We start from the raw sequence: 23,298 nt of genomic DNA, 5'->3' as shown, positions 1-23,298 counted from the left end.
GCTCTGCAAAGCCAAGCTGGGGATGCAGCCCAGCTTGCAGCAGCCTGGGCTCAGCTTCCAGCTGGTGTGCAGGGTGGGGGTGGTGGCTGAGCCCAGCCTGGCCATGGGCTGCTGCAGCAAGGGAGGGGATTCTCCCCCTCTGCTCAGCTCTGGGGAGACCCCACCTGGAGTCCTGCCTCCAGCTCTGGAGCCCCTATGGCAAGAGGGATGTGGAGGTGCTGGAAGGTGTCCAGAGCAGGGCCAGGAGGAGGAGCAGAGGGCTGGAGCTGCTCTGCTGTGAGGACAGACTGAAGGAGTTGGGGCTGTTCAGTGTGGAGAAGAGAAGGCTCTGAGGTGACCTCATTGTGGCCTTCCAGGATCTGCAGGGGGCTCCAAGAAGGCTGGGGAGGGACTGCTCAGGCTCTCAGGCAGTGCTAGGACTAGGGGGAATGGAATGAAGCTGGAGGTGGGGAGATTGAGGCTGGAGGGGAGGAGGAAGTTCTTCCCCATGAGAGTGGTGAAGCCCTGGAATGGGTTGTGCAGGGAGGTGGTTGAGGCCCCAGCCCTGGAGGTGTTTGCAGCCAGGCTGGCTGAGGCTGTGGCCAGGCTGATCTAGTGTGGGGTGTCCCTGCCCATGGCAGGGGGGTTGGAACTGGCTGATCCTTGTGCTCCCTTCCAGCCCTGACTGATCCTGGGATACCAAAGCCTCTGCTAACCACTCCTCTCTGCTGGCACCACAGGATGCTCCACAGAGGCCTTTGGCAGCACAGCTCAGGCTCTCCAGGATGATGTGAGAAGCCTAATTTGCCTCCAAAATAACCCCCCCAACCCCTAGGAGAAGCTGAAGGCTTCCTGTGGTTTCAGAGGATCTCTCCAGACCCCAGCCCCTCCTGCCAGCAGAGCACAAAGGCTGCAGAGCAGGGGCACCAAAAATGGGAAGGAGACATCAGCAGTGGGGGTGGAGGTGGGGGTGGGTGGGGGGAAACCAGCACCACCCATCAAGGGAAGTGGAAGGATCCCCCCTGGCTGAGCAGGAGCTGCCAGGGAAGAAGCCAGGGGGCCACATCCTGCACTCATTAGCAGTCTGCCAGCACTCCCTGCCAGCCTGTGAGCCAGGCAGTGCTTCAGCACACAGCAAATGAGGGTGAGGGGAGAGCATTTTAAGTAGGTCAGCAGTAAATATGATCATCATGGAGCTTCTTTTCCCCCCTCCTGTTCTCCTCTGCTGTCAGCCACTCCAAGCCTCACTGCAGAGCAGTGCTGGGGAGGAGCAGAACTGAGGCCCCAGCAGCAAGGTGGGAGCAGACCCAGAGGGGAATCCCAGACTGGTTTGGGTGGGAAGGGACATGGAAAGGTCATTTGTCCACCCCCCTGCAGCCCCCAGGGACAGCCCCAGCCAGGGCAGGCTGCTCACAGCCCCAACCAACCTCCCCTGCACTGCTGCCAGGCATGGGGCAGCTCCCAGCTCTCTGGGCAGCCTGGGCCAGGCTCTCCCCACCCTCACTGCCAAACATTTCTCCTTCTCCCCACTCTCAAGCTCTCTCTTGCCCTTTCCAACTATCCCCCCTTGGCCTGTCCCATCAGGCCCTGCTCAAAGCTCTGTCCCCAGCTCTCTGCTGGGCCCTTGAAGCACTGCAAGGCTGCTTTGGAGTAGAGAGGTGACCATGAGCACACTGAAGGGAGCTGGGAGCCCACAGGAAACATTTGTGTGAGGTGAAACTCCCCCACTTCAGTATCACAGCATCAGAGTACATTAGAGGTTGGAAGGGACCTCCAGAGAACCTCCAGCCCAACCCCCTGCCAGAGCAGCATCACCCAGGGCAGGGCACACAGAACACATCCAGCTGGGTCATGGAAGTCTCCAGAGAAGACTCCACAACCTCTCTGGGCAGCCTGCTCCAGGCCTCTGTCAGTCCTCACACCAAAGAAGCTTCTCCTCACATCGAGGTGGAACCTTTTATGTTCCAGTTTGCACCCACTGCTCCTTGGCTTATTGCTGTGCACCACCCAATAGAGCTTGGCCCCCTCCCCTGCCCCCCAGCCCTCAGATATTGATAGCCATTGATCAGATCCTCTCTCAGCCTTCTCCTCTCCAGACTAAACAGCCCCAGGGCTCTCAGCCTCTCTCCACAGGGGAGATGCTCAAGTCCCCTAAGCATTGCCCCTAAGGGCAACGAGGCTGGGGAGGGGTCTGGGGCACAGCCCTGTGAGGAGAGGCTGAGGGAGCTGGGGTTGCTTAGCCTGCAGAAGAGGAGGCTCAGGGGAGACCTTCTTGCTCTCTGCAACTCCCTGCAGGGAGGTTGGAGCCAGGTGGGGGTTGGGCTCTTCTGCCAGGCAAGCAGCATCAGAACAAGAGGACACAGTCTCAAGCTGTGCCAGGGGAGGTTCAGGCTGGAGGTGAGGAGAAAGTTCTTCCCAGCAAGAGAGATTGGCCATGGGATGTGCTGCCCAGGGAGGTGATGGAGTCCCCACCCCTGGAGGTGTTCAGGAAAGGCTTGGCTGTGGCACTTGGAGCCATGGGTTAGCTGTCAGGAGGTGTTGGGTATTAAGTAACAGGTTGGACTAGATGATCTCTGAGGTCTTTTCCAACCTGGATGATTCTATGATTCTATCATCCTCCTGGCTCTCCCTTGGGCTCTCCCCAGCAGGTCTCTGTCTCTCTGGAACTGGGAAGCCCAGCACTTGACACAGGATTGCAGCTGTGGCCTCAGCAGGGCAGAGCAGAGGGGGAGCAGAACCTCCCCAGCCCTGCTGGCCACACTTCTTTTGCTGCACCCCAGGACCCCCTTGGCTCTCTTGGCCGCCAGGGCACATTGCTGTCCCATGCAGACCTTGCTGCCCAGCAGCACTCCAAGGTCTCTCTCCCTGGAGCTGCTCTGCAGCAGTGCAGCCTCTGCTCTGCCCTGGTGCCTGCTGCTGTGCCTCCCCAGATGCAGGACCCTGCACTTGGCCTTACTGAGCTGCCTGAGGTGTGGCAGTCCCCCAGCAGTCCTTGTCCTGGAGAGAGTGGCAGCAGCCAAGGGGCAGCTCAGCTGGCAGAGGCAGTGTGGGAGCTGCTCCCTGGCAGCACTGAGGTGTGGCTGCTCTCACTGCTTCATCTTCTGCTCACACACTGCTCAAGGACAGGAGGGAGCTGCACAGAGCCTCAGCAAAGGGCACAGAGAATGTTAAGTGCTCTGCAAGATGAAATGTTCCTGCTTGGAAGTGTGATGGCTTCTGAAACACCTTGGTGAGGAGGAGGAGGAGGAGGAGGATGGGTTTGAAGTTGCTATTCCAGGCCACTGTAAAACAAACATCACAGCTCCTGACAGCCTCAATGCTAAGTCTTTGTTTTCCCCACAGACCACAGAGAATCCTTCCAGTTCCACACTAAACAGAATCAACCAGGTGGGAAAAGGCCTCAGAGATCATCCAGTCCAACCTCTCACCCAGCACCATCTGATCAACCCAACCATGGCACCAAGGGCCTCAGCCAGGCTCTTCCTAAACACCTCCAGGGATGGGGACTCCACCACCTCCCTGGGCAGCACATCCCAGTGGCAAATCTCTCTCTCTATGAAGAACTTTCTCCTCACCTCCAGCCTAAACCTCCCCTGGCACAGCTTGAGACTGTGTCCTCTTGTTCTGCTGCTGCTTGCCTGGGAGAAGAGACCAACCCCCACCTGGCTCCAACCTCCCTGCAGGGAGTTGCAGAGAGCAAGAAGGTCTCCCCTGAGCCTCCTCTTCTCCAGGCTAAGCAACCCCAGCTCCCTCAGCCTCTCCTCCCAGGGCTGTGCTCCAGACCCCTCCCCAGCTTTCTTGCCCTTCTCTGGACACCTTCCAGCAGCTCAACCTCTTTCCTGACCTGAGGAGCCCAGAACTGGACACAGGACTCAAGGTGTGGCCTCAGCAGTGCTGAGCACAGGGCACAAGGACTTCCCTGCTCCTGCTGGCCACACTCTTCCTGCTGCAGGCCAGGATGCCCTTGGCCTTCTTGGACCCCTGGGCACACTGCTGGCTCATGTTCAGGCAGCTGTCAATCAGCACCCCCAGGTCCCTCTCTGTTTGGCAGCTCTCAGCCACTCTGCCCCCAGCCTGTAGCTCTGCCTGGGGGTTGCTGTGGCCAAAGTGCAGCCCCTGGCACTTGGACTTGTTGAATGCCATCCTGTTGGCCTCTGCCCATCTGTCCAGCCTGTCCAGGTCCCTCTGCAGAGCCCTTCTGCCCTCTCACTGACCAACATCTGCTCCCAGCTTGGTGTCATCTGCAAACTTGCTGATGTCTGACTCAATGCCCTCATCCAGATCATCAATGAAGATGTTAAAGAGCACAGGGCCCAGCACTGATCCCTGGGGCACACCACTGGTGCCTGGCTGCCAGCTGGCTGTGGCACCATTCACCACCACTCTCTGGGCTCAGCCTCCAGCCAGTTCCTCACCCAGCTCAGAGAGCTGCTGTCCCAGCCAGGGGCTGACAGCTTGGCCAGCAGTTTGCTGTGGGGGATGGTGGCAAAGGCCTTGCTGAGGTGCAGGCAGACCACATCCACAGCCTGCCCCACAGCCACCAGACAGTCACCTGATCATAGACACTGTCTCTGAGCTCTCTCTGAGTGTCCTTCTTGCTGAAAATGCCCCAAACCCCCAGTGCCAGATGGGTCAGCACTGAAGTTCCCAGTTCAAAGACTGGGGATAAATAATCCCAGCTGAAGCAAAGCCTCTGAGCTAGAAGGTTCAGGCACCCTCAGTGTGCCACCACCCTCAGATATCACCACCAGCCTCCTCCTCTTCTTTCCCCCACACCAGGACAGGACAACACAGAACCCTGCAGGGTTTTACTGCACAAGCATCACAGAATCCCAGGTGGAAGGGGTAGGAAGGGACCTCTGAGGTGATCCAGTCCAGCCCCCCTGCCAAAGCAGGATCACCCAGGGCAGGGCACACAGGAACACAGCCAGATGGGGCCTGGAAGACTCCACAGCCTCTCTGGGCAGCCTGCTCCAGGGCTCAGCACCCTCACTCCAAAGAAGTTTCTCCTCCTGTTGAGATGGAACCTCCTGGGTTCCAGCTTGTCTCTGTTGGTCCTTGTCCCATCACTGGGCACCACTGAGCAGAGCCTGGCTCCTGCATCCTGGCAGCCTCCCCTCAGCTATTGATAGACATTGATCAGATCCCCTCCAGGCCTCCTCCTCTCCAGACTAAACAGCCCCAGGGCTCTGAGCCTCTCCTCAGAGGAGAGACTTGAGGCAGCTGAGTATCATTAACCATGGCTGAGTGGAGCTGTGCAACCTCAGCTGTGCTAAAGCCTCACAGAGAGCTTTCAGGCCTGGTGTTGAGCCAGCTGGGAATGGCTCTGTATGCTCAGAGAGGAGTTAAGTGACCTCCCTGTAAGCCAAGGAAGCTGCTCCCCAGGTCCCAGGTGGGGCAGAGCTCTGAAGTCCCATTAGAAGGTCACCCAGCAATTGAACTTTCAGGCTGAGGATTTGACTGCTGGAGCCACTTTCCCCTCCCAGCAGCCACTTCTGCCAGGCAGGACACAGAAAGCTGACTCTTGCCACGAGGCACAGGCAGGCCTTTGGCTAATCCCCTTTAATGGGGAATTCCCTGAGTGCCTCTGGAGCCAGGGGTCAGCTAATCCCATTCATCCTGGCTCTTAGAAGGTGGAAAGTGGCTGAAGCCATCAAGATTTCCTGTTTGGATGTACAGCTGGTGCTGGGAAGAGGGAAACCAGGGCATGGAGGATGGAGGAGAGGAGAGGAGAGGAGAGGAGAGGAGAGGAGAGGAGAGGAGAGGAGAGGAGAGGAGAGGAGAGGAGAGGAGAGGAGAGGAGAGGAGAGGAGAGGAGAGGAGAGGAGAGGAGAGGGAGAGGGAGAGGGAGAGGGAGAGGAGAGGAGAGGAGAGGAGAGGAGAGGAGAGGAGAGGAGAGGAGAGGAGAGGAGAGGAGAGGAGAGGAGAGGGAGAGGGAGAGGAGAGGAGAGGAGAGGAGAGGAGAGGAGAGGAGAGGAGAGGAGAGGAGAGGAGAGGAGAGGAGAGGAGAGGAGAGGAGAGGGAGAGGAGAGGGAGAGGAGAGGAGAGGAGAGGAGAGGAGAGGAGAGGAGAGGAGAGGAGAGGAGAGGAGAGGAGAGGAGAGGAGAGGAGAGGAGAGGAGAGGAGGGAGAGGGAGAGGGAGAGGAGAGGTTCGGAGAGGAGAGGAGAGGAGAGGGGAATGAACCAGGTTGGAAAAGACCTTTGAGATCATCAAGTCCAACCTCTCACCCAACACCATCTGAGCAACTCAACCATGGCGCCAGGAGCTGTTCCTGCACCTTCCTGCTCAGCCAGGAACCTGTGTTAGATGTTGGGGGGCAAAACACAAAGGAGCTTGCAGAGCAGCCCTCCCATTTCAGCAGCTGTGCTGAGCTTTAGAATCAGAGAATCAGTAAGGTTGGAAAAGACCTCAGAGATCATCCAGTCCAACCTCTCAGCCAACACCTCCTGACAACTAAACCATGGCACCAAGTGCCTCATCCAATCCCCTCTTGAACACCTCCAGGGATGGGGACTCCACCACCTCCCTGGGCAGCACATCCCAATGGCCAATTCCTCTCTCTATGAAGAACTTTCTCCTCATCTCCAGCCTAAACCTCCCCTGGCACAGCTTCAGACTGTGTCCTCTTGTTCTGGGGCTGCTTGCCTGGGAGAAGAGACCAAGCCCCACCTGGCTCCAACCTCCCTGCAGGGAGTTGCAGAGAGCAAGAAGGTCTCCCCTGAGCCTCCTCTTCTCCAGGCTAAGCAACCCCAGCTCCCTCAGCCTCTCCTCCCAGGGCTGTGCTCCAGACCCCTCCCCAGCTTTCTTGCCCTTCTCTGGACACCTTCCAGCAGCTCAACCTCTTTCCTAACCTGAGGAGCCCAGAACTGGACACAGGACTCAAGGTGAAGTGGCTGAAGATGCAAAACCTTCCTGAATTCATGACAATAGGACCTCAGGGAACCCAAGCTCAGCCCCACCTCCTCCTGCCTCTTGCAGTTCTCCAGGAACCACCACAAAGACTCCTTTGCCTGGGCCACAAATGGACCATGATGCTGATCAGCATCAGCCCTGAGGAGAACCTGCTCTGAAGGAGCAAGGGAACAGCCCTGAAGGAGCAAGGGAACAGCCCTGAAGGAGCAAGGGAACAGCTCTGAAGGAGCAAGGGAACAGCTCTGAAGGAGCAAGGGAACAGCCCTGAAGGGGCAAAGGGAACAGCTCTGAAGGACCAAGGGAACAGCTCTGAAGGAGCAAAGGAACAGCTCTGAAGGGGCAAGGGAACAGCTCTGAAGGAGCAGAGGAACAGCACTCAAGGAGCAAGGGAACAGTTCTGAAGGAGCAAAGGAACAGCACTCAAGGAGCAAGGGAACAGTTCTGAAGGAGCAGAGGAGCAGCACTCAAGGAGCAAGGGAACAGTTCTGGAGGAGCAGAGGAACAGCACTCAAGGAGTAAGGGAGCAGCTCTGAAGGAGCAGAGGAACAGCACTCAAGGAGCAAGGGAACAGTTCTGAAGGAGCAGAGGAACAGCACTCAAGGAGTAAGGGAGCAGCTCTGAAGGAGCAGAGGAACAGCACTCAAGGAGCAAAGGGAACAGCACTCAAGGAGCAAGGGAACAGCCCTGAAGGAGCAGAGGAACAGCTCTGAAGGAGCAGAGGAACAGCACTCAAGGAGCAAGGGAGCAGCTCTGAAGGAGCAGAGGAACAGCACTCAAGGAGCAAAGGAGCAGCTCTCAAGGTCTGGTCACCCCACACACCAGAGCTGCCACCACAGTCAGTGCTGTGCTGCTGGCCTGGGCAGTCCCCAGCTGCTCCAGGCTGTAACAGATCAGTGCCAGTTCAGCTGTGGCTACAAGAAGCTCAATCCAGGAAAATCAGTGCAGGGCTCAGCCCAGCCACACAGCAGCCTCTGCAGAGTGATCTCCAGGAGAGCCAAGTGGCAGGGCCCAGAGCTGACAGCTCACAGCTCAAGCAACAAATCATCTGCTGCTGCTGGGAGCAGGGCAGCAAGCTGAGAAACCAGAGGCTGTGCCTCAGCTCTGCCTGGCGAGAGGTTGAGGCACCAAGCATTCAGGGGACCCTGTGACACACTCCAGCTGCATCCCCAGTGCTATTTGTCCCCAGACACCTGTGCCCTGCTGAACACAGCCAGAGGGAAAGCTCCACAGCACAGCCCCAAAATGCAGAGAGAGGCTGCTGCTCTGTGCCCTGCCAACACAGGGAGGTGACACAGGCCCAGGCCAAGGCTGCCAGCAGCATGACTTCGGGGGAAGCTTCTGATTTGGCACAGCAGCCTGAGCTCTCCACAGCAGCCAGCTGCAGCACCTACCTCTTGAAGTGGCTGGCCAGGACTCCCACCAGCTCCCCAATCCTGCTGTCACTGGAGGGCTCTTTGCTGAAGAGGCAGACAATCAGATCCTTGTTGTCTTTGGTGTGGAAGACCACCAGCTGGTCCTTGCCATTGGAGACACTCAGTCCTACCAGCTGCAAGAGAAAGCCAGAAGCATCTCACACATGCTGGGGAATCTTTGCTACTTGCCAGGCTGAGTCCTTCCTCTCCAGGAGGCATCAGCACTCCCAGCTTAGAGTCACAGAACTACCAGGAAGGGAGCTCAAGGCTCAGCCAGCTCCAACCCCCTGCCATGGGCAGGGACACCTCACACCACAGCAGGTTGCTCACAGCCACCTCCAGCCTGGCTGCAAACACCTCCAGGCAGGAGGCTTCCACCACCTCCCTGGGCAGCCTGTGCCAGGCTCTCACCACCCTCCTGGCCAACAACTTCTTCCTCACAGCCAATCTCAATCTCCCCACTTCTAGTTCTGCTCCATTCCCCCCAGTCCTATCCCTCCCTGACACCCTCAGAACTCCCTCCCCAGCTTTCCTGCAGCCCCCTGCAGATCCTGGAAGGCCATAAGGAGGTCTCCTGGGAGCCTTCTCCTCTCCAGCCTGCACAACCCCAGCTCGCTCAGGCTGTGCTCACAGCAGAGCAGCTCCAGCCCTCTGCTCCTCCTCCTGGCCCTGCTCTGGACACCTTCCAGCCCCTCCAGAGCCTTCCTGGCACAGAGGCTCCAGAGCTGGCCCCAGAGCTGCAGCTGTGGTCTCAGCAGAGTGGAGCAGAGGGGCAGAATCCCCTCCCTGGCCCTGCTGGCCACACTTCTCTTGCTGCAGCCCAGGCTCTGCTTGGCTCTCTGGGCTGCAAGTGTTCCCTGCTGGCTCCTGCTGAGCTTCTCCTCCCCCAGCACCCTCAAGGCCTTTCCTTTGGGGCTGCTCTGCAGCCAGTCCCTGCCCAGCCTGGATCAGTGCCTGGGATTGCCCTGCCCCAGCTGCAGGACCTTGGCCTTGGTCTTGCTGAATCTCCTGAGGTTGTCCTGGGCCCAGCTCTGCAGCCTGTCCAGGTCCCTCTGGATGGATCCTTTCCCTCCAGCCCCTCCAGGTCCCTCTGGATGGATGCCTTCCCCCCAGCCTGTCCAGGTCCTTCTGGATGGATCCTTCCCCCCATTCCCTCCAGGTCCCTCTGGATGGATCCCTGCCCCCCAGCTGTCAGCACACCACACAGCTTGGTGCCATCTCAACCCTGCTGAGGCTGCACTCAGTGCCACTCTCCATGGCACCAATGAAGATGTTCAACAAGATTGGTCCTAGAGCTGATCCCTGAGGGACTCCACTTGTCAGTGGCCTCCACTTGGCCATGGACCATTGACAGCCACCCTTTGGGTGCAGCAAACAGTTCCTCCAGCAGAGGCCAATGGCCAAGTGCAGGCCCTTGGCCCTCCTCCCACAGGCTGGAAAAGCCAAGGTGAAGCAGGAGCTGGGATTTGGAAGTCAGGGGTCTCAGAGGTGCAAGGAAATGTTCCTGCCTGGAGTGGGCTCCCCCTGAGCAAAGCCTGCCAGGAGCAGCAGTGTCCCATGGCACTGCAGTGCCCTTTGCCTACTGCACCCCCTGGGCCACCCACCAAAGAGGACTTGGGCTGGATTCTCCCAGCCAGAGCTGGGTTCCTCTAACCTCACCCTGGAGGAGCCTGCAGCAGCCCTCAGGGGCTCTCACAAGCTGCAAAGGAAACCATCTGCAGCCAGGAGTCTGCCCAGCAACCACCTTCAGATCCACACACAGAGCATGGGATGGAACCACAGAATCCCAGGGGGGCTGGAGGGGACCTCTGGGATGATCCAGGCCAACCCCCCTGCTCCAGCAGGGCTCCCACAGCAGCCTGCCCAGGGGCACAATGCCCAGGGGGGGTTTGGAAGCTCTCCACACCAGGACACTTCACAACCTCCCTGGGCAGCCTGCTCCAGGCCTCCAGCAGCCTCACACCAAACAACTTTCTCCTCCTGCTCAGATGGAACCTCCTGGGTTCCACTTTGTGCCTCTTGCCTTGTCCCTGGGCACCACTGAGCAGAGCCTGGCCCCAGCCTCTTGCCCCCCAGCCTTTAGCTCTTGCTGAGCATTGCTCAGCTCCCCTCTGGGGCTGCTCTTCTGCAGGCTCTCAGCCCCAGGGCTCTCAGCCTTTGCTCCTCACAGAGCTGCTCCAGGCCCCTCAGCAGCTTCAGAGCTCCCTCTGGGCTGTCTCCAGCAGTCTGTCTCTCCTGGCATCACTGCTCTCTTGCTGCCTGACAGTGCACTGGGCTGTCAGAACTGCACAGAGCCTGAGCAAGAGGAGACACCAGCAGAGGAAACAGCCTCAGGTTGCCCCAGGGGAGGTTCAGGTTGGCCATGAGGAACAATCTCTTCCCCAAGAGACTTGTCAAAGCCTGTGCCAGGCTGCCCAGGGCAGTGCTGGAGCTCCCATGCCTGAAGGGGTTTCAGAGCTGTGGAGATGTGGTGCTGGGGGCCCCTGTGGTGCCCTGGCAGTGCTGGGGCAAGGCTTGGAGCTGATGATCTCCAAGCTCCTTTCCAACCAAATCAACTCTGTGCTTCAGTGAGGCCTCCTGCTCCCAGCTGCACAAATCCCAGGCCAGAGGAGTGTGTTCATCTCTTGTGAGGCTGGGGAATCCTTTGCAGCAAGCTGCAAGCTGTCCTGTTCAACAGCTCTGTGGGTGCCATGGACAGTGGCACTGAGTGCAGCCTCAGCAGGGTTGCTGATGACACCAAGCTGTGTGGGGCAGCAGACAGCTGGAGGGAAGGGATCCATCCAGAGGGAGCTGGGCAGGCTGGAGAGGTGGGCACAAGCCAACCTCAGGAGGTGCAACAAGAGCAAGGGCAGGGTCCTGCAGCTGGCTGGAGGCAATCCCAGGCACAAATGCAGGCTGGGCAGGGACTGGCTGGAAAGCAGCCCTGAGGAGAGAGCCTTGGGGGTGCTGGGGGAGGAGAAGCTCAGCAGGAGCTCTCAGTGTGCACTTGCAGCCCAGAAAGCCAAGCAGAGCCTGGGCTGCAGCAGGAGAAGTGTGGCCAGCAGGGCAAGGGAGGTGATTCTCCCCCTCTGCTCAGCTCTGGGGAGACCCCACCTGGAGTCCTGCCTCCAGCTCTGGAGCCCCTATGGCAAGAGGGATGTGGAGGGGCTGGAAGGTGTCCAGAGCAGGGCCAGGAGGAGGAGCAGAGGGCTGGAGCTGCTCTGCTGTGAGGACAGACTGAAGGAGTTGGGGCTGTTGAGTGTGGAGAAGAGAAGGCTCTGAGGTGACCTCATTGTGGCCTTCCAGGATCTGAAGGGAGCTCCAAGAAGGCTGGGGAGGGACTGCTCAGGCTCTCAGGGAGTGATAGGACTAGGGGGAATGGAATGAAGCTGGAGGTGGGGAGATTGAGGCTGGAGGGGAGGAGGAAGTTCTTGCCCATGAGAGTGGTGAAGCCCTGGACTGGGTTGTGCAGGGAGGTGGTTGAGGCCCCAGCCCTGGAGGTGTTTAAGGCCAGGCTGGCTGAGGCTCTGGCCAGGCTGATCTAGTGTGGGGTGTCCCTGCCCATGGCAGGGGGGTTGGCACTGGCTGATCCTTGTGGTCCCTTCCACCCCTGACTGATCCTAGGACACTGTGACACTATGAAGCTCCATGCCCTGCACAGCCATGCCCAGCTGTCCCTTAACCATTCAGCTGCAGCCTTCAACAACATCCTGTGAGCACAATGGCACCACAGGGACTGCTGCCACCCAGGCCTGAAATGGGCACCCAGAGTGCAGGATGAGCAAGCTGCAGCCTCTGGGTTTGAAAAGCCAACTGCAATATGAATTATTCACCAGAGCTCTCTGGGAGGGCCAAGAGCCCTTCAGAATGTTCCTGTTTCAGCCCTCCCCAGGAGCCCCTGAGCAAATCAAGGCAGCACAAAAGGACTCAGCCTGAGGAGGAGCTGCTCTCAGTGCTGACAAACCCAGCAGCAGCTCTGCTGCAGGAGCAGAGAGAGCAAGGCTGCAGCTCCTCTGCTGTGGGGCAGGCTGAGGGAGCTGGGGGTGTGCAGCCTGGGGAAGAGAAGGCCCTGAGGAGGCACTTTGGCCATGGCAACCCCAGGCAGAGCTACAGGCTGGGGGCAGAGTGGCTGAGAGCAGCCAAGCAGAGAGGGACCTGGGGGTGCTGGTGGACAGCAGCTGAGCAGGAACCAGCAGTGTGCCCAGGGGTCCAAGAAGGCCAAGGGCATCCTGGCCTGCAGCAGGCAGAGTGTGGCCAGCAGGAGCAGGGAAGTCCTTGTGCCCTGTGCTCAGCACTGCTGAGGCCACACCTTGAGTCCTGTGTCCAGTTCTGGGCTCCTCAGGTTAGGAAAGAGGTTGAGCTGCTGGAAGGTGTCCAGAGAAGGGCAAGAAAGCTGGGGAGGGGTCTGGAGCACAGCCCTGGGAGGAGAGGCTGAGGGAGCTGGGGTTGCTTAGCCTGCAGAAGAGGAGGCTCAGGGGAGACCTTCTTGCTCTCTGCAACTCCCTGCAGGGAGGTTGGAGCCAGGTGGGGGTTGGTCTCTTCTCCCAGGCAGCCAGCAGCAGAACAAGAGGACACAGTCTCAAGCTGTGCCAGGGGAGGTTCAGGCTGGAGGTGAGGAAGAAATTCTTCACTGAGTGAGTTGCTAGCCATTGGAATGTGCTGCTCAGGGAGGTGGTGGAGTCCCCATCCCTGGAGGTGTTCAAGAGGGGATTGGATGTGGCACTTGGAGCCATGGTTCAGTCATGAGGTCTGTGGGGACAGCTTGGACTCGATGATCTCTGAGGTCACTTCCAGCCTTAGTGATACTGTGAGACTGAGGGACCTCAGAGCTGCCTGCCAACACCTGAAGGGATCCTCCAGGAAGGGTGCAGAGGGACTTCTGATGAGGGAGACAGGAGAGGGGGGAGTGAATGGTTTGGAGCTGAGGCAGTGCAGGGTCAGACTGGAGCTGAGGAAGAAGTTCTGCAGTCCCAGGGTGGGGAGCCTGGCACAGATTGCCCAGGGGGCTGTGCCTGATGCAGAGATCCAGCACTCACCTCAGCCCACCAAGCTGCCCTCTCCTTACAGGGACACCTCCCTGACTAAGGGAGGACATGGAACTGTTGGAGAGGCTCCAGAGCAGGCCACAAAGATGCTCAGAGGCTGCAGAACCTCCCCTGTGGGGACAGGCTGGGAGAGCTGGGGCTGTTCAGCCTGGTGAAGAGAAGGCTCCAGGGAGACCTCAGAGCAGCCTTCCAGTACCTGAAGGGCTCCAGGAGAGCTGGGGAGGGACTTGGGACAAGGGCTGGGAGGGACAGGATGAGGAACAATGGCTTTGAGCTGGGAGAGGGGAGACTGAGACTGGAGATGAGGAAGAAATGGTGAGGGTGGGGAGAGCCTGGCACAGGCTGCCCAGGGAGGCTGTGGCTGCCTCCTGCCTGGAGGTGTTGAAGGCCAGGCTGGATGAGGCCCTGGGCAGCCAATTCCAGCACAGAGGCATCCCTGGGCATGGCAGGAGGAGGTGGAGGTGTTTGCAGCCAGGCTGGAGGTGGCTGTGAGCAGCCTGCTGTGGTGTGAGGTGTCCCTGCCCATGGCAGGGGGTTGGAGCTGGCTGAGCCTTGAGGTCCCTTCCAGCCCTGCCAGCTCTGTGGTACTAAGCTAAGCTCTGCTCCCACAGCTCTGTGTGCAGCACCAGACACTCCTAACCTACTTTCTCAGGTCCCTTCCAGCCCTGACCATGCTATGATTCCATCTCTGAGGTCCCTTCCAGCCTGAGCCATTCTAGGATCCACAGCACCTCCCTGACTGCATTCACCTCTGCACTGGGGGAGGGACCTGCAGGACCCTTTGTGCTGCTCAGCTGCCTTTGAATCCCCCCTGCCCTCATCTGGGGGTTCTTTCCTCTGCAGGTAAGAACAAAGAGCAGCTGTGAGCTGCTGCTGCTGCTGAGGCAGAACATTCCTGGCAGAGGCAGCTCCATCCACAGCCAGGCCTGCAAGGGAAGGGCTTGCTTGGTCACCTCCTGCAGGCAGGGGCAGGCTCCTCACACAGGCCATGGGATCCCAGAGCAGAGCTGGGGACTGTAGGCTCCACCTGACCCACTTCCATGTCAGCAGGAGGGAGCTGTGTGCCATAGCTGCAGCCACAAACAGGCTGCTGCTGGTAACAGACATCAGCTGACTGTCTCCACTCAGGTTGCCATGGAAACAGCAGCCCTGAGGATGCTGCCCTGGTGACAGGGTGGTGCTGACAGCCAGCAGCACGGTGACAGCAGCACAGAGTCAGCCAGGGTCACCTCCACACATGGGGAAGACAATTCCCCTGCCCTGTGCACAAGGACCCTCCTGGTAGGACACAGCTGACACAGATCACAGCAGCAGAGGATGTTAGGGGTTGGAAAGGACCTGATGGCAGCACAGAGTCAGCCAGGGTCACCTCCACACATGGGGAAGACAATTCCTCATCCCTGTGCACAAGGACCCTCCTGGTAGGACACAGCTGACACAGATCACAGGAGGATGTTAGGGGCTGGAAGGGATCTGATGGCAGCACAGAGTCAGCCAGGGTCACCTCCAGACATGGGGAAGACATATGCACATCCCTGTGCACAAGGACCCTCGTGGTAGGACACAGCTGATGCAGATCACAGGAGCACAGAACCTTAGTGCTTGGGAGGGACCTCTGGAGCTCCCCCAGCCCAGCTCCCCCTGCCAGAGCAGGAGCAGCCAGGGCAGGGCACACAGCAACACCTCCAGGTGGGTTTGGGAAGCCTCCAGAGCAGGAGACTCCACCAGCTCTCTGGGCAGCCTGCCCCAGGCCCAGCAGCACTCTGCAGTGATCAGCCATTGGCTCCTCAGCAAGCTTCAGCTCAGCTCAGAGAGCTGCTCCTGCCTCCAGAGGTGGAATCTGCCTGCTCTGATGGGCTGCTGACAGCTCCCCAGGGACACTGCAGAGGGGTTTCCACAGGAGAGGGGATCAGGCTGGTGGAACAATGAGAAGGGGAAGCCAGGCAGCTCAAGAGGTGAAAGACAACGACTGAGAGATCATTTGGGAGCCAACAGAAAAGAGAAGCACAAGAGGAGGAACGTGAGCAGATGTCCCTGCTGAGTGCAGGGGCTTGGGCTGCAGGAGCTGGCCAGGTCCCTGCCCACCCACACTGCTTGCATAGAGTCACAGAAGGGCTTGGAAGGGACCTCAAAGCTCATCCAGTGCCAACCCCCTACCATGGGCAGGGACACCTCCCCCCAGCCCAGCTTGCTCAGGGCCTCATCCAGCCTGGCCTCACCTCCAGGCAGGAGGCAGCCACAGCCTCCCTGGGCAGCCTGTGCCAGAGTCTCCCCAGCCTCACTCTCAACAATTTCTTCCTCATCTCCAGTCTCAGTCTCTCCTCTCCCAGCTCAAAGCCATTGTTCCTCCTCCTGTCCCTCCCAGCCCTTGTCCCAAGTCTCTCCCCAGCTCTCCTGGAGCCCTTCAGCTACTGGGAGGCTGCTCTGAGGTCTCCCTGGAGCCTTCTCTTCTCCAGGCTGAACAGCTGCAGGTCTCTCATCCTGTCCCCACAGGGGAGGATCTCCAGCCTCTGATCATCTTCATGGCCTCCTCTGGAGCCTCTCCAGCAGCTCCAGGTCCTTCCTGTGCTGTGGGGGCTCCAGAAATAGAAGCAATGCTGGGGTCTGAGCAGAGCAGAGCAGAGGGCAGAATCCTGAATTGAATCCCCAAGCTGAGGAAACTTCCTCACATTGCCCCAGGGAAGGTTCAGGTTGGCCATGAGGAGCAGTTTCCTCCCCAGAGGCATTGCCAAGGCCTGGCCCAGGCTGCCCAGGGCAGTGGTGGAGTCTCCACCCTTGAAGGAATTCAGCACTGTGTGGATGTGGTGCTGAGGGCCATGGCTCAGAGGCCAGGGTGGTGTGGGGCTGGCAGCTGCACTTGGTGCTCTTAGTGAGTGCCTGCTGCCCTCCACACCTGTGGGTCAGACTGCCCCATCACCTGATCCCATCTCTGCTCTCTCAGCACCACAGGGACACCACATTTGTTACTCCTCCAGCTCCCAGTGGCCAGCTCCCTTGTGTGCAACCCCCCCAGGAACCCAGGCAGGTCCTGCAGGCTGCAGATAACAGAGGCAGCCTCAGGCTGAGGCAAGCAAGCAAGCAGCTAAATCCACCCCCCAGGGATGCTCAAGAGCCAGGATGAGGCTTCCCCCATCCCCTCTCCTCCCAGTGCTGCTGTTCTGCTTTGTCACCAGCAGCTAAGCTCTGCACCCCCAGAGCCCAGAGCCCTCACTTGGCTTCTGAATGCAGCTTTGATCAGATGGACTTTAAACATCAACACAGAGGAGCAGTAATTCAAACCTGGCCTGAAGGATCAAGCAAAGCCCCAGAGCTCAACAGCTGCAGTGAAATTCAGAGCCCTCCTGGAGCCCAGGACCTTGCAGAGCACAGCAAAGGACAAAGGAGATAGGAGAAGGAGCAGGAGAGAGGGAGAGGGGCAGGCTGGGGGCTAGCTGGGATTTAAGGCACTGACATTGAAAGTGTTTGATGCATTGGGGCTGCAGACCCCAGGATCCCAGCATGGTGGTGGCTGGAAGGGACCTCAGGACATCACCCAGTCCAACCCCTGCCCCAGCAGGGCTCCCACAGCATCCTGCCCAGCAGCACAGTGCCCAGGGGGGGTTGGAAGCTCTCCACACCAGGAGACTCCACAACCTCTCTGGGCAGCCTGCTCCAGGCCTCCAGCACCCTCACACCAAACAACTTTCTCCTCCTGCTCAGATGGAACCTCCTGGGTGCCACTTTGTGCCCCTTGCCCCTTGTGCTGTCCCTGGGCACCACTGAGCAGAGCCTGGCCCCAGCCTCTTGCCCCCCAGCCTTTAGCTCTTGCTGAGCATTGCTCAGCTCCCCTCTGGGGCTGCTCTTCTGCAGGCTCTCAGCCCCAGGGCTCTCAGCCTTTGTTCCTCACAGAGCTGCTCCAGGCCCCACAGCAGCTTCAGAGCCTCCCCTGGGCTCTCTCCAGCAGTTCCCTGTCCCTCTTGGGCTGAGGAGCTCAGAACTGGAGTGAATTCTCCAGATGTGGCCTCCCCACAGCAGAGCAGAGCAGGAGAGAGCCTCCCTTGACCCTGCAGGTCACACTCTTAATGCTCCCCAGGAGCCCATTGCCCTTCTGGGCCACGAGGACCCCAGGCTGGCCTTTGGTGTGGTGTTTCCTGGACACATTCATTACCCTGGCAGTGAGATGCTCCTTTCCCCTGTGGAATCCCAGCCTTGGCTGCAGCCCAGGCTGCCCTTGGCCTCCTGTGCTGCAGGCTCACCCTGCCTGGCTCCTGTCCAGCTTCTCCCCCACCAGCACCCCCAAGTCCCTTTCCTCAGGTGGCTGCTTTCTGTCACCTCCCCCCCTGGCCAGGAACTGTGGCCAGGGCAGGTTTAGACTGGAGAGGAGGAACAATTTCCTTGCTGCAGGAGTGCTCAGGGACTGGCAGAGGCTGCCCAGGGAGGTGGGTGGAGTCCCCATGCCTGGAGGGGTTCAGGCAGCCTGTGGCCATGGCCCTTGGGGCCAGGGTTTGGTGGGCCAGGGTGGGGTTGGGTTGCTGGTTGGACTGGGTGAGCTCAGACCTCCAACCTTGCTCTGGGGATCTAAACAGCACCTGGGCTGATGACAGCACAGAATGGGTTAGGTGGAAAGGGCCCTGTGGAGGGCTGTGCTCCAACCTCCTGCTCCAGTCAGGGCTGGCTTCAGAGCTAGGTGAGGGCACTCAGACTCTCAGTGTTGAACATAGCCAAGGCCCTGGCCTCCCCTGGGCTCTCTCCAGCAGTTCCCTGTCCCTCTTGAACTGTGGAGCTCAGAACTGGACCCAGGACTCCACATGTGGCCTCCCTAGGGCAGAGTAGGGGAGGAGGAAAACCTCCCTCGCCTTGCTGGCCACGCTCTTACTGATGCCCCCCCAGGAGCCCATTGCCCTTCTTGGCCATGAGGGCAGCTTGCTGGCTCCTGGGGAGCTTGTCCCCCCAGCACTCCCAGCTCCTTCTCTGCAGAGCTCATTGCCCTGCAGTCACTTTGACTGTGCCACAAAGCCTGCCCCAGGCTGTTCTCCCTCTGTGGGTTGTGCCAGTGGGGCTGAGCAGGAGGTGCACTGCCCAGGCCTGAGAGCCCAAGGTGAGGCTCCCCAGGCCTTGTACTCACATTATAGAGGGGGATGGTCCTTCATCACCTTGTACTGCTTCATGGGGTCCATCTTGTAGAGGTGTCTGTCAGTGATGAAGATCGCTCTGTCCTCCACCCTTGTTGAAGCGATTGACCTGCAAGGAGGAGAAGCTTCAGCTCCCAGCAAGCCCAGCAGCAAGGCAGCCCCCAGAAGGGCTCAGGCTGGAAGGGACCTCAGAGACCCTCTGCTTCAAGCCTTCTGCTGTGGGCAGGGACACCTCTCAACTGGATCTGGCTGCTGAATGGAATGGAAAGGAATGGAATGGGATGGGATGGAAAGGAAAGGAAAGGAAAGGAAAGGAAAGGAAAGGAAAGGAAAGGAAAGGAAAGGAAGGAAAGGAAAGGAAAGGAAAGGAAAGGAAAGGAAAGGAAAGGAAAAGGAAAGGAAAGGAGAAAGGAAAGGAAAGGAAAGGAAAAGGAAAGGAAAGGAAAGGAAAGGAAAGGAAAGGAAAGGAAAGGAAAGGAAAGGAAAGGAAAGGAAAGGAAAGGAAAGGAAAGGAAAGGAAAGGAAAGGAAATGAATAGGTCCATCATCAGTAAATGTGCAGATGACAGCAAGCTGGGGGCAGGAGTTGATCTGTTAGAGGGTTGGAGAGGCTCTGCAGAGGGACCTGGCCAGGCTGGGCAGATGGGCAGAGGCCAAGGGCAGGAGATTGAACACAGCCAAGTGCCAGGGGCTTGCACTTTGGCCACAGCAACCCCAGGCAGAGCTACAGGCTGGGGGGCAGAGTGGCTGAGAGCAGCCAGGCAGGAGAGGGACCTGGGGGTGCTCATTGACAGCTGCCTGAACATGAGGCAGCAGTGTGGCCCAGGGGGGGCAAGAAGGCCAAGGGCATCCATGGCCTGCAGCAGGAAGAGTGTGGCCAGCAGGAGCAGGGAAGTCCTTGTGCCCTGTGCTCAGCACTGCTGAGGCCACACCTGGAGGTCCTGTGTCCAGTTCTGGGCTCCTCAGGTTAGGAAAGAGGTTGAGCTGCTGGAAGGTGTCCAGAGAAGGGCAAGAAAGCTGGGGAGGGGGTCTGGAGCACAGCCCTGGGAGGAGAGGCTGAGGGAGCTGGGGGTTGCTTAGCCTGGGGAGGAGGGTGGCAGCCCTGGGACAGGGCTCAGAGAGGTTGTGTAAGCTTCACCCTTGGCCATGTTCAACACTGAGAGTCTGAGAGCCCATCACCTAGCTCTGAAGCCAGCCCTGACTGGAGCAGGAGGTTGGAGCCCAGCCCTCCACAAGGCCCTTTCCACCTAACCCATTCTGTGCTGTCATCAGCCCAGGTGCTGTTTAGATCCCCAGAGCAAGGTTGGAGGTCTGAGCTCACCCAGTCCAACCAGCAACCCCAACCCCACCCTGGCCCCCCAAACCCTGGGCCCCAAGGGCCATGGGCACAGGCTGCCTGAACCCCTCCAGGCATGGGGACTCCAACCACCTCCCTGGGCAGCCTCTGCCAGTCCCTGAGCACTCCTGCAGCAAGGAAATTGTTCCTCTCTCCAGTCTAAACCTGCCCTGGCACAATTCCAGGCCAGGGGGGAGGTGACAGAAAGCAGCCCTGAGGAAAGGGGACTTGGGGGGTGCTGGTGGGGGGAGAAGCTGGACAGGAGCAGGCAGGGTGAGCCTGCAGCACAGCAGGCCAAGGGCAGCCTGGGCTGCAGCCAAGGCTGGGATTCCACAGGGGAAAGGAGCATCTCACTGCCAGGGTAATGAATGTGTCCAGGAAACACCACAGCAAAGGCCAGCCTGGGGTCCTCGTGGCCCACGAAGGGCAATGGGCTCCTGGGGGAGCATTAAGAGTGTGACCTGCAGGTCAAGGGAGGCTCTCCTCCTGCTCTGCTCTGCTGTGGGGAGGCCACATCTGGAGAATTCACTCCAGTTCTGAGCTCCTCAGCCCAAGAGGGACAGGGAACTGCTGGAGAGAGCCCAGGGGAGGCTCTGAAGCTGCTGTGGGGCCTGGAGCAGCTCTGTGAGGAGCAAAGGCTGAGAGCCCTGGGGCTGAGAGCCTGCAGGAGAGCAGCCCCAGAGGGCAGCTGAGCAATGCTCAGCAAGAGCTAAAGGCTGGGGGGCAAGAGGCTGGGGCCAGGCTCTGCTCAGTGGTGCCCAGGGACAGCACAAGAGGCACAAAGTGGCACCCAGGAGGTTCCATCTGAAGAGGAGGAGAAAGTTGTTTGGTGTGAGGGTGCTGGAGGCCTGGAGCAGGCTGCCCAGAGAGGTTGTGGAGTCTCCTGGTGTGGAGAGCTTCCAACCCCCCCTGGGCATTGTGCTGCTGGGCAAGCTGCTGTGGGAGCCCTGCTGGAGCAGGGGGCTGGTCTGGGTGATGTCCTGAGGTCCCTTCCAACCCCTCCATGCTGGGGCTGTGTTTGATGCCATCTGGACTTCCAGCAGACAGAGGCAGGACACTGAACAGTCAGCAGGCAAGAGGCAAACGTTTGTCAGAAGTGAGGAAGCAGCACATGAAGCAGAAACTGCTCCCAGGCAGGGCCAGGGCTGCAGCCAGGGCTGTGGCACAGCCACTCTGCTGTCTGTTAAGCAGCTGGGAAGGGCAGGCAAGGGTGAGCTGTGGTGGGGAGGATGAGCATACATAGGATTTTCCTGGGTGAAGCCAGGAGGCAAACAGAGACCTGAAATAGTCTCAGTCACAGGCAGCAGTGTGGCAAAGATCAGAGCAGAGAAGGGCAAGGAATGCAAACTGCAGAGCTCCAGGACAGCTTCAGCCCAACAGCTCCAGCTCAGTACCTGGAGATAGGTTCAGACAGCTCTGGAGAGATCGTGGCACACACACAGAGCTGAGACCAAGCCAAGCTTTAGCATGAAGTGCAGAGCAGCATGAGGAAGAATGCCCTGGGTGCCAGGATCTGGCTTGGGTGTTGTGAGGAGCACTGGGATGGAGAGCGTGAAGGAGACTCTGATGGGCCAGAGGATGATTGAGGGCCTGGAAGACCTCCCAGGAGGAAATGCTGAACAACTGGGACTGGTTTAGGAAGCAGATGAATGGGAGAGCAAAAAAAAAGTCAATAAAGGCTCTGAAAGACTGAATGGCCCTGAGAAAGTAGGTTAGGAGTGGCTGGTGCTACACACAGAGCTGTGGGAGCAGAGCAGCTCCTCAGAGCACAGCTTAGAACCACAGAGCTGGCAGGGCCTGAAGGGACCTCAGGGATCAGCCAGTCCCAACCCCCCCTGCCATGGGCAGGGACACCTCACACCACAGCAGGTTGCTCACAGCCACCTCCAGCCTGGCTGCAAACACCTCCACCCCCCCTCTGCCATGCCCAGGGATGCCTCTGTGCTAGAATTGGTTGCCCAGGGCCTCATCCAGCCTGGCCTTCAACACCTCATTTTCCAGGACAAGCTGCACTGATCCCATCTCATCCCTGGGACTGAACTCCCTGCTGGAGCTCACAGAGCTGGCAGGGCTGGAAGGGATCTCAAGGCTCAGCCAGCCCCAACCCCCTGCCATGGGCAGGGACACCTCACACCACAGCAGGTTGCTCACAGCCACCTCCAGCCTGGCTGCAAACACCTCCAGGCAGGAGGCTTCCACCACCTCCCTGGGCAGCCTGTGCCAGGCTCTCACCACCCTCCTGGGCAACAACTTCTTCCTCACAGCCAATCTCCATCTCCCCACTTCTAGTTCTGCTCCAGCCCCCCCCAGTCCTATCAGCCTGAGAAGTGAACTCAGAATACAGAACACAGAATGAACCAGGTTGGAAAAGACCTCAGAGATCATCCAGTCCAACCTCTCCCACAGCACCATCTGAGCAACTCAACCATGGCTCCAAGGGCCTCATCCAGGCTCTTCCTAAACACCTCCAGGGATGGGGACTCCACCACCTCCCTGGGCAGCACATCCCAGTGGCCAATCTCTCTTGCTGGGAAGAATTTCTTCCTCACCTCCAGCCTAAACCTCCCCTGGCACAGCTTGAGATTGTGTCCTCTTGTTCTGTCACAGGTTGCCTGGCCTCATGCTGCGCCAGGGGAGGTTTAGTCTGGATACCAGGTAGACTTTCTCACCTGCAAGAGTGGTCAGGCATTGGCACAGTCCCTCCCCAGCTTTCCTGGAGCCCCCTTCAGACACTGGAAGGCCACAATGAGGTCTCCCTATTGGCTCTGCAGCTCACAGGACCATGCCCTGTAGCTTAGGACTTTGGGCCAAGGCTTCTCCAGGCTGCTAGGCTGTGGCAGATGCTCTGTGGCTGTGGTTCCCAAGCACATCTGCTGTGTTTCTCTGAATGGTTTGGTTACTGAAGGGCCTGACAACATCCCCACTGCCATGCTGCTCCCTGCTGCTCCCATCATGTCCTGCCTGCTGTCCATGCACAGAGCCCACAGTGACAAAGACCTCACCAAGCTGTGCCAGCAGAGCTACCCCACAGCAGGAGGTCCTGCAGCTGCTGCCCAGGAAACAGGGACAAGAAGCAAGCTCAGCTGTCAGCAGGCAGTGTTTTCTCTCCCAGGCTGCACAGCCCCAGCTCTCCCAGCCTGGCCCCACAGGGGAGGTTCTGCAGCCCTCTGGGCATCTTTGTGGCCTGCTCTGGAGCCTCTCCAACAGTTCCATGTCCTTGCAAATGCTCTGTCCCTTAGTCAGGGAGGTGTCCCTGTGAGGAGAGGGCAGCTTGGTGGGCTGAGGTGAGTGCTTGATCTCTGCATCAGGCTTCCCTCGTGGTGCTCAGTAAGGTACTCAGCCATCACAGCAGGTCTGAAGTGGTTCTGCAGCATTGCAGGCAATGCTGCTCAGCTCTGCTCTGCTCAGCCCCCACCTGCAGCACTGCCTCCATTTCTGGAGCCCCCAGCACAAGAAGGACCTGGAGCTGCTGGAGGGGGTCCAAAGGACATGAAGATGCTCAGAGGCTGCAGAACCTTCCCTGT

The 23,298-nt window shown here is 59.1% G+C and overlaps 1 protein-coding gene across 1 annotated transcript in view; it reads right to left on the bottom strand.

The window, feature by feature from the left end:
• MYO1D (myosin ID) overlaps positions 1 to 23,298 on the bottom strand; it is a 236,232-nt gene that overhangs the window by 64,064 nt on the left and 148,870 nt on the right. The window contains 4 exon segments of the mRNA XM_068167175.1: positions 8,284 to 8,438; positions 18,433 to 18,450; positions 18,452 to 18,529; positions 18,531 to 18,548. Of these exon segments, the coding sequence (XP_068023276.1) occupies positions 8,284 to 8,438; positions 18,433 to 18,450; positions 18,452 to 18,529; positions 18,531 to 18,548 (269 nt within the window).

Source organism: Melanerpes formicivorus, unplaced genomic scaffold, assembly GCF_026170545.1.
Source record: "Melanerpes formicivorus ecotype bairdi unplaced genomic scaffold, bMelFor1.0.p_v2 SCAF_113, whole genome shotgun sequence".
NCBI lineage: Eukaryota > Metazoa > Chordata > Aves > Piciformes > Picidae > Melanerpes > Melanerpes formicivorus.
Note: the sequence above shows the minus strand (reverse complement) of the source record. Positions and strands in the feature narration are given on the sequence as shown.